Here is an 18,391-nt window from a genome sequence, read left to right on the forward strand (position 1 = left end):
TCTATATTTATTTGGATTTACGGATTTTTTTTTTTTTTTTTTACTTTTCCCTGGTACAGTATACTGTATATTTTACTTTCAATAACATTTTACATTCTAAAATGTTTATTTTAAATTTCAATATCAATTTCTCCATAATATATATATATATATATATATATATATATATATATATATATATATATATATATATATATATATATATATATATAATGTAGTGTAGAGGCACTCGTGGGTTTTGCAGACAAAGTAGATCAAAGCAGCAGCGTTTTTTTAATGTCAACATTTTATTGAAACATTGACAATAAAAAACACTGCTGTTTTGATCTACCTCCTCTGCAAGACCTGTGAGTGCCTTTTGTACTACTTTTAGATTTGCATGGATCTTTTTGTGGGTTTTCACTTGGGTATTTATCTCAAACTTAGAGTTCCATGGCTACTCTTGGGATATATATTTATATTTTTATATATATATATATATATATATATATATATATATATATATATCTTTTTTCCGCTAAAATGCCAGGGCCGCAACGCTATGCTTTACAGCCTTGGCAGAAATTTTACCCTCACTGAACAAGCCCATTCAAGTTAATGGCACTGTTCTGCAAGTGCCCCGCAGTTGCAATATGCCTCCTCACCTCACCATATTCTCTTAAGAGCGATCCAAATGCTAACTGCTCTTCAGAGAGTTAAGCACACGTGAATGAGCTCATTTTTTTTTCTTTTTTTTTATGTTTTTAACTGCCCTGTTGGGGGGTCTTGGTGAAATATTATATATATATTAAAATACATATGTTTCACATTTGAGACAGAGAAAGGGACTGAGACAAAATTCCCTAGACCCTTTCTCTGCAACCTCAGCTGCACTGAACGGTGAATAAATTGTAAGGCCGCGTACACACGGCCGGACTGTTCGCCCAACTTTGTCCGCTGAACAGTGTTTGGGCGGACAGTCCGCTCGTGTGTGGGCTTTCAGCGGACAGTTTCAGCGGACAGTTGGACGGACAAGGTTTTTCGGAATTTCCGAAAAACTGTCCGCTGAAACCTTGTTTCAGCGAACAGTCCGCTCATGTGTAGGCTTGTTCGTCAAACAAAGTTGCGCGCATGCTCAGAAAGGATTTTCACGCCGAAAGCTATAATGCAGTGTATAGGACGTCGTACACACGCGCGGACTGTTCGCCCAACTTTGTCCGTCCAACAGTTTCGGCAAACAGTCCGCTCAAACTTAGCATGGACGGACATGGCCACACACGACGGACGAACAGTTTGCTGAAACCGTGCGCGATGACGTGAACGGCACGTATGACGGGACGAAAAATACGACGTCCTATACACTGCATTATAGCTTTCGGCGTGAAAATCCTTTCTGAGCATGCGCGCAACTTTGTTTGACGAACAAGCCTACACACGAGCGGACTGTTCGCTGAAACAAGGTTTCAGCGGACAGTTTTACGGAATTTCCGAAAAACCTTGTCCGTCCAACTGTCCGCTGAAACTGTCCGCTGAAAGCCCACACACGAGCGGACTGTCCGCCCAAACACTGTTCAGCGGACAAAGTTGGACGAACAGTCCGCCCGTGTGTACGCGGCCTAAGTGTTCTGTGCTGAGCTGCTTCCCGCTCATTCACACACCGGAGCATAGAAAACACAGTTTATTATTCTACAGTTATGAATGGATACAGGAGTGATCGGTACCAGAAAGGAAGGTGCTGGTAAATGGCATATTTACCAATCTTTTCACCAATTTCTCTCTTGAGACGATCTCAGCAGGTGCTCAGGCCTCCTTTTTGAACTGATGGGGCCCGGGCCCAGGCTCGATACAGGAGGGCCGGTTGTACTTGCCTATGAAGGACTCATAATTAATGAGTGTCCAGGAAAATGTAAAGTTTTATTAATGGATATACAATATATTCATTTTCATGATATTCATATATTCAATATATTCATTTTGATGAGCTTGCCATTTTTCGATTGTCAAAATACTATAAAAAAAAAACGCAAAGGTGCCTTGAAAGGTACAAAAGAGGACATGTTTGACATCCATCAGTAAAGGTAATCCATTTGAAAAGAATAAGTTTGTGCTTTGAAATAAAAAAGGCACATTTTCTCGATACATTGATAATACATTAACAGAGAATTACAGGAATGTATAATTGTAGACCTTTGTTCAGTTAAAGAACTTTGTATCCTATTCACTTTGACAAAAATCCAGGGAAGGATTTCCGAAGAGAAACTGCAGAAGCAGTTTTTAACCACTTGCTTACTGGGCACTTAAACCCCCCTCAGTCCCAGACCAATTTTCAGCTTTCAGCGCTGATGCACTTTGAATGACAATTGCGCGGGCATACAACACTGTACCCAAATGAAATTTTTATCATTTTTTTCCCACAAATAGAGCTTTCTTTTGGTGGTATTTAGTTACAGCTCGGAGTTTTATTTTTTGCTAAACAAACAAAAAAAGATGCAAAAAAAAAAAAAAAAAATCATGTTTTAATAGTTTGTTATAAAATTTTGCAAACGGGTCATTTTTCTCCTTCATTGAAGTGCGCTGATTAGGCGGCACTGATGGCTGCATTGGTGGGCACTGATGGGCTGCATTGGTGGGCACTGATGGGCTGCATTGGTGGGCACTGATGGGCTGCACTGGTGGGCACTGATAGGCATAGTTAAGGCGGCACTAATAGGCACAGATAAGGCGGCACCGATGGGCACAGATAAGGCGGCACTGATGGGCAAAGATGGGCACATAAGATGGCACGGATGGGTGGCACAGATGGGTGGCACGGATGGGTGGCACGGATAGGCACTGATAGGTACCACAGATAGATGGGACTGATGGGCACTGATAGGTGGCACTGATAGGTGGCTCTGATAGGTGGCACTGCTGGGCACTGATGGGCGGCACTGCTGGGCACTGATGGGCGGCACTGGGGTGCAGCACCTTTGAGGCAGATTGGGTGGCACTGTGGGTGGCACTGTGGGTGGCACTGTGGGGTGGCACTGTGGGTGGCACTGTGGGTGGCACTGTGGGTGGCACTGTGGGCACTATGGGCACTGACGGGGGGCACTTACTTTTGCGTTTTATTTAATTTCAGGATGGCACTGCGGGAGGCAGGTGGGCACTGGCTGGTGGCAGGTGGTCCCTTGTATTGATGGCCGTGATCGGGACTGATGTCCCGATCACGGCCGCCGGTGATCGGCTTTTTTTTTTCTCCTCGCGCTGTCAGCGCGAGGAGGAATAATAGCCGATTACCGGCTCCGTTCTATCACATGATCAGCTGTCATTGGCTGACAGCTGATCACGTGATAAGGGGTCGGGATCGACCCCTTGCACGGATCGGTGATCAGGCGAGTCTCACGGACTCGCCGATCACAGAGCGTGCCGCGCGCGCCCCTCAGGGGGCGCGCAGGCCGCTCGTATCCGGGACGACGTCAATAGACGTAGTCCCGGAAATGTAGGTCCGCGCTGTTGCCGTCATTTGGCAATAGCGCGGATCTGTAGTGGTTAAAGGAAATGCAAAGTGGTTTAATTATTTCTGGCATATCATATAAAACAGATCAGCTTGATGTAAATAACCTCATTAATATATGTTAATCTTAAAGCTCATCTCTGAGCAAAACAAGACTTTTTTAATACCTTGCACAGTAGGGATATACTCACCTAAGGTTGACGTTTGTCTCCCCCACTGGCACTTTTCCAGCTGCATGGAATTGGTACACCAGAGATGCAAATGTGCCTGTGCTGGTCCTTGCCAGTCCCCTTTTGCTTTCTCCTTGTCATCCTTTTCTTGATCTTGAAAGGACCCTGTCTCTGTGCATCCAATAAGTGTTAATGCCATGGAGGCAGTGATGTGGACACCCAAAGAAGAAACCTGCCTTCTGTACACAGAATGTTACAGACTCAGGACCAGAATGTCAGTAACCTTGGATTTGGGTGAGTAAAAGGGGGTAGTTAGAGAGGGGTGGGGAAATGTATGTCTTTAGGAGCAGTCTAGAAAGGAATTTAAAAAATGATGTACATGGAGGAAGCCTTTTTTTTTTTATGTCATACTCTTCTTCCTGCTTTACAGTTCTTCACAATGTTCAAGCTTTACTGCTCTTTCTCACAATTCTATAGTCTAAAGTCTATAAGTCAGCTGTCTTATCAAAAACTATACACTCCTTATAATAAAGATGCAAAGATAAAATACAAGATAATTGTCCCAGAATTAACAGCGCTAGAAAAAATAACTAAAAGTAGTGCAATTGGAAGTCAATAAAAAAAACCCACACAAACAATATTTCATATGTGACAGAGTCCAAACAAAAGTCTGTAAGGTAGATGCAGTGCTCTGTGACCCCTCAGAATCATAGGGGAGCCTCAAAGTCTGTATACCTTCACCGAAAAGAAACCTCATGCTCTAGTGGTCCCCGTTGGTAATGCACTTACCACAAAAGAGCTAAAAATCTGCTTTATTATCTCCAAACACTACTAAGTAGGCTACTATCGTGGGATTGGATCCTTTATATGTCAGCAGTGATGATCAAGATTAAACCTGGTCTCTCCTTATAGTATGGAATAGGCTCCTTCCCTTGTATAAGCCACAATTATTTCTTAAGGTTGCTCACCATGCAAAGAAAGAGAGAATTCGCATAGCATAACACTTTTTTTCTGGTAAATGGGTAGGGGTACAATGTACCCCATACCCATTCACATAAGGGGTGAGATCTGGGGGTCCCCTTGTTAAAGGGGGCTTGCAGATTCTGATAAGCCTCCAGTCTACAGACCCCCACAACCACTGGGCAAGGGTTGTGGAGAGGAGGCCCTTGTCCCCATCAACATGAGGACAAGGTGCTTTGGGGGGACTAAGGACTGAGGGACCCCAAAGCACCCTCCCCATGTTGAGGGCAAGTGGCCTGGTATGGTTTAGGAGAGGACGCTCGCTTGTCCCCTTTCCTATCCTGACCTGCCAGGTTGCTTGCTCGGATAAGGGTCTGGTATGGATTTTTGGGGGGAACGCCACGCCATTTTTTTTTTTAAATGTTGGCATGGGGTTCCCCTTAAAATCCATAACAAACCTGAAATGCCTGGTATGGATTTTGACGCCTGGTTCCCCTTAACCACTTCAATACACTGTGTTAACTATACTACACTGCCTGCACTGACTAAATATAGAGTCTACACTAATTGCAGAGTATATGCAACCCACTCGAACCACCGGCTCATCCCTAGTAGAAACTAGCCAAATTTAAATCTTTGAAAGAAAGAATAGGCTGGTTGTACCGAAGTTGATCAATTGATTGACTTCAGTATAACCATCCAGACAGTTTTTTTTTTCATGCGATCACTGCCGGCAGAATAAGTTACAAGCAGAGATCAAGCAGAGATCACCGTATTCTGACTGCGGGGAAACTTTCTGCTGTCAAAATACAATAGCTAAATGGGAGGGATTCAAGTAATTTTGAAGGTTGAAGGTAGAAAATTGGCTAATGCATGGCCTAAGTACAGTAAATCTGGATATAGAAAGATAGAACGAAAATTCTTAGGAAAAGTCCTAGGAAAATTTGTACGAAAATTCTCAGAATATTCGTTTGTCAAATGAAAACCACATACACTGTAAGAAACTCGTTCATTCAAAAGATAATTTACCATTCAGCCCCTTCAAATTTTCTCGTCACAGCAGTCAAAAATGAACACTGATTTGATCCACTAATGATTAGAAAAAACGAACAAACTTTTTTTAAAACCTTGCTTTCCCGAAGAATTTTGGTTTGAAATTCTGCCCATCTATGACCAGCTTAAGGCCTGGAAGATGTTTGGAAAACTATAGGAAGTAAAGGGATGTGCTTTAGATTATTTCCACTCCAATTAAACAGATACTGTTTTATATAACTGAATACATTATAATATATAATATTATTATATAATGTGCAGGCACTGAATGTACAATGACTTCATACCTATATTACCTATATATTATTTAATAACTATAATTTTGAAAAATTCCAAAGAATCACAATTTAAATAATACTATCACAGGGAGGTTGCTTAAGGTCCGGTTCACACTGAGGCAGCACGACTTACAGCGCGACTGCCTCAGGCGACCTGGACATGACCCCTGCGGCGACTTGCAAAACAACTTCTGTATAGAAGTAAAGCAAGTCGCCTCAAGTCGCCCCAAAAGTCGTACGGGAACCTTTTTCTAAGTCGGAGCGTCTTGAGTCGCTCCGATTAGAACGGTTCCATTGCATAGAGCGGGACACAACTTGTCAGGCGGCTGAGTCGCCTGACGAGTCGCCCCTGTGTGAACCGGCTCTAAGCGTTTCCATAGGATCACTACTAGTTCTTGGTGAATTGATAGGGCTTGTTATAATAAATATTGATCATGCCCACAAGATGGACACCTTATAGTGTATTGCCATTTAATGGTTAATAAATCGATTTTCATCTTTAACACAACTACCAGTAGACATTTTAGTTTCGTTTATTATTTGAATGATGTGCTGGAATAAAAGCAAGACTTCAATGGAGTAGGCAGTCAGGCTAGAAATGATCATATTTTACAGAACCTGTCTACAAATGCTATAAAGTCTCCAATTTGTAGAGACCACTTAAACACTATTCTCGGTGGGATCCGCATCAGATTTAGTACTAAACTTTAGTGCTGTAATAAGCACATTAATTGTCCCCTTAGAGGGTTAAGCATGCCTCTTTTTTCAGAAAAAGAGAAAAAAATCGATTCAAGCAGATTACTATTCCTGAGAATTTAAGATGCCCGGAGAGATGAAAAGGAACCATGCAGAAATTCTCAAGGTCGTTCAAGTTATTAAATGAGCAAGGCATGAATGTATTAATAAATGGTTCATTCTTATTAGTGTCTAACTGGGGAGGAGTCCTCATATATTTTCTAGTTTAGTCTGTTGCTTTAAAGCTGACTTGTTATACCCTTTTGATCCTTTAAAAATGAATTGTAATTGCCTAAACAGAATAATAAATATCTGTTTGCTCATACTATTTTTTACTTTTTAGGGACCAGGTTCTACAAATCATCCCACAGAATATGAAACAAGTTCAGTGCCTATACCATATATGTCAGTCGTCACAGGTTAGTAATTTATACTATAAATTAAAAAATAAAAAAAAAAACTATTTTGCCTGTAGAATTTAGAAAATACAAGCCACAGATTTTCAGCTATTTACAAGTAATGGCATGACACAAGGAAAAAATGAACACAAGTAAGCAGGATGGTGCACCAAGCAGTATAGAATAAGTTGTGCAGTTCCTTTTATGCAGACAACCCACCATGTTTGATACATTATGAGGACAGCAAATATTTTAAATAGAAATCATGAGAAATGGGTAATTGTACCAATATACAGTACTGTGCAATTTTTTGAGGCAGATGTGAATAAAAATGCTTTCAAAAATAGAAGTGTTAATAGTTTATTTTTATCACTTAACAAAACGGAAAGTAAATGAACAGAAATCCAAATCAAATCAATATTTAGTGTGACCACTAGGGATGAGCCGAACACCCCCCGGTTCGGTTCGCACCAGAACTTGCGAACGACCCCCGCGTTCGTTACGAACGTTTGAACCCCATTGAAGTCTATGGGACTCGAACGTTCGAAATGGAAAGTGCTAATTTTAACGGCTAATATGCAAGATAGTGTCCTAAAAAGGGTTTGGGGACCTGCCTTCTGCCTCAGGGGACATGGGTCACTGCAAAAAAAAGTTTTAAAAACTGCCGTTTTGGCGGGAGCACTGATTTTAATGACGATTAAAGTGAAAAAAAAGGTGAAATATTCCTTTAAATATGGTGCCTGGGGGGTGTCTGTAGTATGCCTGTGAAGTGCCACGTGTTTCCCGTGTTTAGAACAGTCCCTGCACAAAATGACATTAAACGGAAATAACACCATTTAAAACTGCTTGCGGTTTTAATGTTATATCTGGTTCCTGCAATATGGTTGAAAATCATTGAGAAAAATGGCATGGGTAGCCCTCCCTGCCCATTACCAGCCTATTTGGGTCTTGTACGCATATTAAGGGGAACCCCGTACCCATATTAAAAAAAGGAAATGCGTGTGGCCCCCAGGCCCTATATACTCAGAACAGCAGTATACAGGCGGTGCAAACAAGACAGGGACTGTGTAGGTTTGTTGTGTTAAGTTGAATCTGTTTGTAATTTTCAACCGGTACATTTTTTAAGTGTAGCTCCAGTCAAAAAAACTATTTTTAAGCTTTGGAAAACATAGGGAAGGGTTATCACCCCTGTATAATTTGTTTTGTCGTCCATCTTTTTTCATCTCACTTGCTGCTGTCTCCTTCCGTTTGCAAGTAGGAGATGTTTGTAAGTTGGATGTTTGAAAGTAGGGGCCTGCCCTATATTATAGCGGTATGTACTGGGTACAGAGCACGCAGACAGCACGCACTATCTCCTAACACTACTGACTGCAAGCTCTATTATTAACCACTTGACCACTGGGCACTTAAACACCCTTAATAACCAGACCAATTTTCAGCTTTCGGTGCCCTCACATTTTGAATGACAATTACTCAGTCATGCAACACTGGACCTATAGGAAATGTTTGTCCTTTTTTTCACACAAATAGAGCTTTCTTTTGGTGGTATTTAATCACCTCTCAGTTTTTTATTTTTTGTGCTATAAAAGAAAAAAGACCGAAAATTCTGCGAAAAAATGAATTTTTCTTCGTTTCTGTTATAAAATTTAGCAGATTAGTAATTTTTTCTTCATAAATTTTGGCCAAAATTCATACTACTACATATCTTTGGTAAAAATAAGTACAAATTGGTGGATATTATTTGGTCTTTGTGAAAGTTATAGAGTCCACAAGCTATGGTGCCAATATCTGAAAATTGATCACACCTGAAGTACTGACGGCCTATTTCCTTTTTATTTATTTTTTTTCCACAAAATTGTCATATTATCAGGTTATTTCACACACACAGCATATGCATACCACAAATTACACCCCAAAACACATTCTGCTATTACTCCCGAGTACGGCAATACCACATGTGTGAGACTTTTACACAGCATGGCCACATACAGAGGCCCAACATGCAGGGAGCGCCATCAGGCGTTCTGGAGCACCCAGGCCAATTCTGACATTTCTCTCCTACATGTAAAAGTCATCATTTATTTGCTAGAAAATTACAGAGAACCTCAAAACATTATATATATTTTTTTTTTTAGCAAAGACCCTGGAGAATACAATGGTGGTCGTTGCAAATTTTTATCTCACACGGTATTTGCACAGCAATTTTTCAAACGCGTTTTTTTGGGGGAAAAAACAGTTTTGTGCTTAAAAAACAAACAAAAAAAACAGTAAAGTTAGCCCAATGTTTGCATAAAGTGAAAGATGAAGTTATGCTGAGTAAATAGATATCAAACATGTCACTCTTCAAAATTGCACATGCCCGTGGAATGGCGCCAAACGTCGCTACTTATAAAATCCCCATAGGCGACACTTTAAATTTTTTTTTTACTGGTTACATGTTTTGAGTTGCAGAGGAGGTCTAGGACTAGAATTATTGCTCTCGCTCTAACGTTCTCGGCGATACCTCACATGTGTGGTTTGAACACCGTTTTCATATGTGGGCGGGGCTTACGCATGCGTTCGCTTCTGCATGCGAGCACATGGGGACATGGGCACTTTAAAAAAATTTTTTTTTTTTTATTGTTCATTTTACTTTATTTATTTTAGTTTGACATTTTTTTCCCCAAAAATATATTTTTGATCACTTTTATTCCTATTACAAGGAATGTAAACATCCCTTGTAATAGGAATATGGGGTGACAGGTCCTCTTTACAGTGAAATCTGGGGGTCAATATGACCCCACATCTCACCTCTAGGCTGGGAAGCCTGAAATAAAAAATAAAAAAAAGATTCTGGCTTTGATCGTACTGGCGAGTTGGTAGAAGCACCGGAGGGCGGTGAGGGGTGGGGGGCGTCTATGGCTGGGTATTTCAGGGTATCACCGAGTATGGCTGGGTATCTCCGAGTATGGCTGGGTATGGCAATTTATGGCAGGGTATTGCAGAGTATTGGCGGGGTATTGGCGGGGTACTACAGAGTAATAGCAGGGTACTGCAGAGTATTGGGGGGTACTGCAGAGTATTGGGGGGTACTGCAGAGTATTGGGGGGTACTGCAGAGTAATGGGGGGTACTGCAGAGTAATGGCAGGGTACTGCAGAGTAATGGGGGGTACTGCAGAGTAATGGCAGGGTACTGCAGAGTAATGGCAGGGTACTGCACTGCAGAGTAATGGCGGGGTACTGCAGAGTAATGGCAGGGTACTGCAGAGTAATGGCAGGGTACTGCACTGCAGAGTAATGGCGGGGTACTGCAGAGTAATGGCGGGGTACTGCAGAGTAATGGCAGGGTACTGCAGAGTATGCACTGGTATTGCAGAGTATTGGCAGGGAATTGAGGGGTTAAATTCGGTGAGCAGCGATGTGGGCACTGCAGATGCAGCCCACATCGCTGCTGACACCGATCTCTTTCCCCTCCGCTGTACCGATCGGTACAGAGAGGGGAGGGAGGAACCGGCGTCATAACATGACGCCGGTTTGTTTACAAGTGATCACTCCGTCATTTGACGGAGCGATCACGTGGTAAACGGCCGCGACGAGCGTCCGTTTACCGTGATCCGTGATGCGCCGGGTCCTGTGGACCCGGCGGTCACGGATGCTCTCGAGTGCGCGCCCCAGGGGGCGCACGAGAGCAGAATTCTGGGAGGCCGTTAATTAACGGCCTCTCATAGTTAAACAACCGCCCTGAAGCCGTTAATCGGCAATGGGCAGTTGTTAAGTGGTTAAAGCTAGATCACTAGCTATATAGGTAAGGTGAAAATAGTGGTGTATACTGCGGTCAGGGCACAGACAACAACAACTACACAGCAGCAAGATAGGAAATCAGCCAAAAACGATCGGTGTGTACTGTGTTGAAGGTACACAGAACACCCACTGCTTCAGATGCTAACACACTACACGAGGCCGCCTCAAAGGCGGCCTTATATAGTGTGGGGCGTGCACTACACAGCCTGAGCTATGATTGGCCACAGGCAGGATGCCTGTGGCCAATCATGGCTCTCCTCGCTGCTGGCGCTACGATTGGCCAAGCATGCGGGGTCACAGTGCATGCTTGGCCAATCATGAGCCAGCAATGCACTGCGCCACCGCAGTGCATTGTGGTCCGCGCGCGCCACTCGAATTTTGACGCGAACGGCCCAAACGTTCGGAATTCGCCGAACGGCCGAACAGCCAATGTTCGAGTCGAACGTACGTTCGACTCGAACACGAAGCTCATCCCTAGTGACCACCCTTTGCCTTCAAAGCAGAATCACTTCTAGATACACTTGCACACACTTTTTGAAGAAAAGAGGTAGGTAGGTTGTTCCACACATCTTGGAGAACTAACCACAGACCTTTTGTGGATGTAGGCTGCCCCAAATCCTTCTGTCTCTTGATGTATTCCAAGACAGACTCGATGATGGTGAGATCAGGGCTCTGAGGGCCAAACCATCACTTCCAGCAATCCTTGTTCTTTTTTACTCTGAAGATGGTTTTTAATGACATTGGCTATATGTTTAGGGCCATTGTCCGGCTGCAGAATGAATTTGGGGACAATCACATGCTTCCCTGACTGCCTCCTGCTACAACCAAATATTAAAAATTTTGACTCATCAGTCAAGAGCACCTGCTGCCATTTTTACGCACCCCAGTTCCTACATTTTCATGGATAGTTGAATCGCTGAGCCTTGTTTCCAGTAGGTGGCTGTACCTGGGTCCCTCTGGTTTCCACCAGTTCTGTGCTGATGGCCCTGTTGAACATCTTCTGATGTGGAAGGGAAGTTAGCATGATGTGCCTTTCACCTGCTACATTATGTTTCCTTAGCTGATCACTGCGTCTACCATCCTCAAAGTTGCCCATTTCTTTGTGCTTTTGCAAAAGAGCTTGAACAGTACATCTTGACACCTCAATCTGCTTTGAAGCCTTTGGCTCTGTTCACACCTGGGCATTTGGAATCGCGGGCGGAATTGCTGTATCTCTGCCCACGATTCCACATTGCGGCAAATCGTGGGACGCTTGTGCTATGCCATTACTTCTTAATGGCACCCCAATTGCACCTACATTTTGCCCTGATTGTCACGTGACAATTGCACCAAAACCACAGGGCAATTGGGATGCCATTAAGAAGTAATGTCATTGCACAAGCGTCCCACAATTTGCTGCAATTTGGAATCGCCAACAGAATCGAGGCAATTCCATCCGCAATTCCAATCACCCAGGTGTGAATGTAACCTAAGCCTTGGAGGAACCTTGCTGATGCAGTATACCTATGTTGTGTCTTGTTGCTGTGCTCAGTCTTGCCATGGTGTATGACCTGTTACATTAAACTGTCTTTCACAACCCCAACTTAGTTGTGGATGAATGAAATTGATGATCATTAGCATCTGCTTAGTATAATTGGTTAATCATACATCTGACTCCTGAATCCTACAAAATACCTGACTTTGTTCACATGTACTAAACCAAAGGGTACTCACACAAAATATTGATTTCAATATTGATTTTTCTTCTGTTTATTTTTATCAATTTACAAAATGCAAAGCAAACAAACAATTAAAATATATATTTTGGAAAGCATTCCTACTTTACAGCATTTGTTTACACCTGACTAAAATGCTTGCACAGTACTGTACATCACACACCGAATGTTAAAATGTTATCCAAAATGTATTATTGCACAAATTCATGTTAAAGTTGTTTTGTTACTGATGCTGTAGTACATGCATACATATGGAGCTACTCCCTCCTGGGCTTTCTCATCCAGTTATATAACTGATATTATCCAGAACATTACATTGTCAGGACCTGGATCCCCTGCTGGTGACACTGTGGTTCCTAGAGCATAGGATCATAATACTGGTGTCCACCAGCAGGTGTTTCCCAGAAAGCAGCAGATCCTAGCAGTCTCCAGCTGAAAGGGATTTGCATTCCTCCTTTAGGCCCCTTTTACATGGCCACCTCTGTACAGTGGATTCCACTTACTCAGCGGGGGATCGCTTCGCTGATCCCCGCTGAGCAGGTGGATGACTGGTCCTGTCTGCTCCACTGTGTAGAGTGGACACGTACACAGTCCCACTCTCCTCTATAGGGAAATCGGATGGAAACATTTTGTCTGCCCATTTCCATATGATTCTATCCAATCTGATCTGCCAGACGGATGGAAAATAGGACCACCATCTGTCTGGTTTTCTCAGACAAGATTGGATCGGATAACAGTGGGTGTCAATGGACATGTGTCCGCTGACATCTGCTACTCTATAAAGGAGACTGCAAGGTCCGATCGGGTCCACCTGAAAAAAATACAGTTGGACCTGATAAGACAGCCCATGTGAAAAGGGCCTTACATGTGCCCATGTGCTTCAGTGTTTTGCCCTGCTAGCCAGATACTGCTTGATATTTAATCCTGAGACTGCTTCCTGCTTTCAGACACACATATAGCCACAACCATAATAATAACATAGTAATAACATGTCACAATCAGTATAATAAGTTGACCATGGAGAGACAATACAGTTCATTCTCAGACTCAGTCCACTTCTTCAGAACAGGAATGTAAGGAGCCAATATATGTAGCATCAACTACATCACATACAAATAGTTAAAAAGCCTGCATCGATGTTACCACTTCTCTGTCACACCCAAACATATACCTTTAGAACCGACCATCTGTTCGTGTACTCAAGCTGAAACGAACTTGGGTTCTGCAGCAGGACAATGATCCTAAACACACCAGCAAGTCCACCACCGAATGGCTGAAGAAAAACAAAATGAAGACTTTGGAGTGGCCTAGCCAAAGTCCTGACCTGAATCCTATTGAGATGTTGTGGTATGACCTTAAAAAGGACGTTCATGCTCGAAAACCCTCTAATGTAACTGAATTAGGACAATTCTGCAAAGATGAGTGGGCCAAAATTCCTCCAGGACGCTGTAAAAGCCTCATTGCACGTTATCGCAAACGCTTGGTTGCAGTTGTTGCTGCTAAGGGTGGTCCAACCAGTTATTAGGTTTAGGGGGCAATCACTTTTTCACACAGGGCCATGATGGTTTGGATTTTTTTTCACCTTTAATAATAAACACCTTCATTTACAAATTGCATTTTGTGTTTACTTGTGTTGTCCTTGACTATTGTTTAAATTGGTTTGATGTTCCGAAACACTTAAGTGTGACAAACATGCAAAGGAACAGGAAATGAGGAAGGGGGCAAACACTTTTTCACACCACTGTAGTTACATAGTAGGTGAGGTTGAAAAACACACAAGTCCATCAAGTCCAACCTATGTGTGTGATTATATGTAAGTATTACATTGTATATCCCTGTATGTTGCGGTCGTTCAGGTGCTTATCTAATAGTTTCTTGAAACTATCAATGCCCCAGATATAACCATTGCCTGTGGAAGGGAATTCCACATCCTTGATGCTCTTACAGTAAAGAACCCTCTATGTAGTTTAAGGTTAAACCTCTTTCCTTCTAATTTTAATGAGTGGCCACAAATCTTGTTCAACTCCCTTTTTGTGAAAAAGTTTTCTCCCTATTGTGGGGTCACCAGTATGGTATTTGTATATTGAAATCATATCCCCTCTCAAGCGTCTCTTCTCCAGAGAGAATAAGTTCAGTGCTCGCAACCTTTCCTCATAACTAATATCCTCCAGACCCTTTATTAGCTTTGTTGCCCTTCTTTGTACTCGCTCCATTTCCAGTACATCCTTCATGAGGACTGGTTGGTGCCCAGAACTGGACAGCATACTCCAGGTGAGGCCGGACCAGAGTCTTGTGGGAGCAGGATAAATATCGTTTTATCTCTGGAGTTGATCCCTTTTTAATGCATGCCAATATTCTGTTTGCTTTGTTAGGCTCAGTAATGGCATGCAGTGCCAAGCTGCTGCTATCTCCTACTTTTTTATCCTAGATTCCCCCAGAGGTTCTCCCCCCAGTGTATAGATTGCATTCATATTTTTGCCACCCATGTCAAATATTGTATATAGTCCCTTATCATCCCCTCCAAGAGTTTACATACTATTGATGTTAGGCTAACTGGTCTGTAATTCCCAGGGATGTATTTTGGGCCCTTTTACAATATTGGTGCTACATTGGCTTTTCTCCAATCAGCTGGTACCATTCCAGTCTGTAGACTGTCAGTAAAAATTAGGAACAATGGTCTGGCACTTACTTGACCCTCAGGTGCAAGCCACCTGGTCCCGGTGATTTATTAATGTTAAGTTTCCCAAGTCTAATTTTAATTCTGTTAACCATGGAGGTGCTTCCTGTGATCTGTCATGAGGATAAACACTGCAATTTTGGTTACTGAAGCCCCTCGATTCCCTTGTGAAGACTGAGGAGAAGAATGAATTCAATACCTTTGCCATCTCCCCATCCTTTGTAAACAGATGTCCTTCCTCATTCTTTATGGGGCCAATATGGTCTGTCCTCCCTTTTTTACTGTTTACATACTTCTTTCTTTTTCTTAAATGATGTTTGAAATAGGGAACACTGTGTAGTGTCACCCCTGAAGGAGCCACTTGAGTATTTTTGGTTCCGTACTCTGCCTGTCAACCCCAAAAACAGTCTCAGTCCTTCTGGCACACCTAACAAACAATGTAGTAAATAGACACAGGCAGTATTGAATAAGAAAGTATTTTCTTTACTGGAAGACCTTATTTGGCATAGAATAAAGCAATAACAAAGTGACAGTTAAATGTAATCCAACAACTCAACTGTGCCTTCTGGACTGGAAGGTTTACAGCAATGAAATTCAGCAATATAATTTGTCTACTTCCAAGGCCTCTTAAGGTGAATGACCCTGAAGGAAGAGATAACCACAAAGATAATAACAGATTGCAGTATAAGAACATTTAAACAGAATAACCACCAACTCTACTTTAGTTGGGCTCTATGAGTCTGGGCAGGAGGAGGGAAGAGGAATGACCCTTTCTTATGTCAGAACTCTCCCTTCTGTACCTCAACACCACAGTCTCAAAGAACCATTTAAACAAAGTGTTTAGTTCAGTATCTCAACCTTTAAGTTATATTAAAGCTCATTTGGTAAATAGAATCTTGGTTAAAAGTATGAGCCCTTATGGCACCAATTAATTTAATCCCTTATGAGAAGGATATGTCATAGTCTTTCAGAAGAAATGAAGGCCTTATGTCTTCAGAAAGCTCTTTGTTGGTGCACTTGGTATCTTGTTTGGCTGAGTGAACAAGATATATATATTTAAAGATGTCTTGGCAGGCAGGGGTTATGTGCAGTATGCTGGCAGTATCCAGGTAAGCAATGTGGATACTGTGACTGCACAGCATTGTGTAAGTGTAACAAAGGTTCTACAGGTGTGGGCAAAGAGAAGACAACGTTGTCCACATGCAGTGTCTTTTGCTTGTACCTGTACGATGGGCAAGTACCCGCTCACCAATCCTGTGACCAAGGGCCAAAGGAGAGATGTCCTAGAATGGGCTCCTCAGGTTGCCCGGCTGGCTACCTAACCACTGGAATGCCCCACAACATCTGTGGAGATTCGCATTGAGATGTAACTGAGTCCCTCTCTTGGGGAGATGTGACAGTCACACCGACCTTGGATGGCAGCACCTCTCTTCCGCATCTGGTCTTCTCCTTGCTTCATGGTCTCTTCCCTTCTCCTAGGCAGGCTTGTAGTGTTCTTTTCCCCTTCCTCCTGAGGGCATGCTGAGGTGTATAGTCTTGCCCCCAAAGGATTGCTATGGGGCTGCCTGAACTGGGGACTACATGTCCTAGGATGCTTTGCTCCACAGTCCTGGCTTGTCGTTGGTTTTTTCCCCCTGCCATTGAGGAAGTAGGGGAATGAGCAAAGCGCTGCTCGCATACAGTATAGCAAAGAGGAGGGGGGAGAATTCCCACACAGATGCTGACAGGCTCGCTCATCTGCATAGCCTGTCAGCGATTGTCTCAGCGGAGGGATGTGTGCAGCTGTGGGTGACTAAGTGGCACCAGCTAAAATCATTTGATATTATAGGAACATTTGTGATAATTTTTATAAGATCAAGATCATTGTTCCTTCAAAATAACTGCTTATTTCATTAAAGGCAGAGATCAGACTAAAACATTGTAACGTTGTAGTCAATGAAGGTGAGAGGCCGAAACAGGGGGTCCTGTGTCAGATCTGTGTAAGTGTCAGAAACCATGAATCAGACCGAGAAAAAAGTACAGTAAAACCACACGTGGTAAAAGTAAATGGAACAAACGTAGTCAAAACATAGCCAAAGTTCGGTAACCGGAGCGGATAGTCAGACAAGCCAGAAAGTCAGGATGCCAGAGGCCAGAGATCAGCATAGTAAAACAGCAAACAGGATCTGGAGCCACAAGGAATTACAGCCAGGCAAGTCTTTAACTGGAACGCAGGAGATAGTCTCTGTGATGTTGACAAAGGCGAAAGCAGAGATCATCTGGGCTGGCGACTTAAGTAGGCAGGGCTGACAAGCAGGATATCATCAACAGGTGAGCCACTGTGAAGAGATAGGAGCTGGCAATTAGCCAACTGAGCGGATAGCTCAGAAGAAGGAAGGGCGGAGAACATTCCTGACAGTACCCCCTCCTCAATGATCCTTCCCCCTCAGAGGACTACCAGGCTTGGGGGGAAAACATCTTTAGAAATCACGGAGGAGGACAGGGGCATGTATGTCCGAGGATGAGACCCAAGAGCGTTCCTCCAGACCGAACCCTTTCCAATGCCCCAGGTACTGTATGTGCCCACGGAACCTACAGGAGTCAACAATGTACTGTACTTCATACTCCTCATGGTTCTCAACCTGTACAGGATGAGGATGTGGCACCGAGGTGGTAAAGCGGTTGCAGACTAAAGGTTTTAATAAAGAGACATGAAACACATTTGAGATACCCATATTAGAAGGAAGGTCTAATGCGTAAGCCACTGGGTTAATCCTGCGAAGAATACGGAAAGGCCCAATACGGAATTCAGAGAGGGAACACAAAGTCAGAGGTTGCAAGATGACAGCCAGACACTGTCCCCAACCTGGTAGGAAGGCGCAGGCAGGCATCTGCGGTCAGCATGGAGTCTGTACCTATCATTAGCATATCACAAAGCCTCCTAGACTTGTGCCCAAGTGGAAAAAAGACCACGGAGATGCTCTTCTAATGCAGGAATACTCTGCCGAACAAATGAGTCAGGCAACATGGAAGGTTGGAAACCATAGTTCGCCATAAACGGGGACAATCGGGAAGCAGAATTCAAAGCACTATTGTGGAGAGGAGGGGTGAGGGTTGAGAGAGAGGGGAGCTGAGGGGGGGGTGAGAGAGAGGGGGTTGGATGAGAGGGG

General features: G+C 43.1%; 1 protein-coding gene across 2 annotated transcripts in view; it reads left to right on the top strand.

Moving 5' to 3' along the window:
- The window catches only part of CPO (carboxypeptidase O), a 200,785-nt gene that overhangs the window by 61,524 nt on the left and 120,870 nt on the right, over positions 1 to 18,391 (top strand). For both annotated transcript variants that reach the window (XM_077448499.1, XM_077448498.1), the window contains exon 3: positions 7,015 to 7,090. In XM_077448499.1, the coding sequence (XP_077304625.1) occupies positions 7,015 to 7,090 (76 nt within the window). The remainder of the gene's footprint in view (positions 1 to 7,014; positions 7,091 to 18,391) is intronic.

The sequence above is a fragment of the Lithobates pipiens genome, unplaced genomic scaffold (assembly GCF_037356315.1).
Source record: "Lithobates pipiens isolate NorthernLeopardFrog02 unplaced genomic scaffold, aLitPip1_a1.2 Scaffold_22, whole genome shotgun sequence".
Taxonomy (NCBI): Eukaryota; Metazoa; Chordata; class Amphibia; order Anura; family Ranidae; genus Lithobates; species Lithobates pipiens.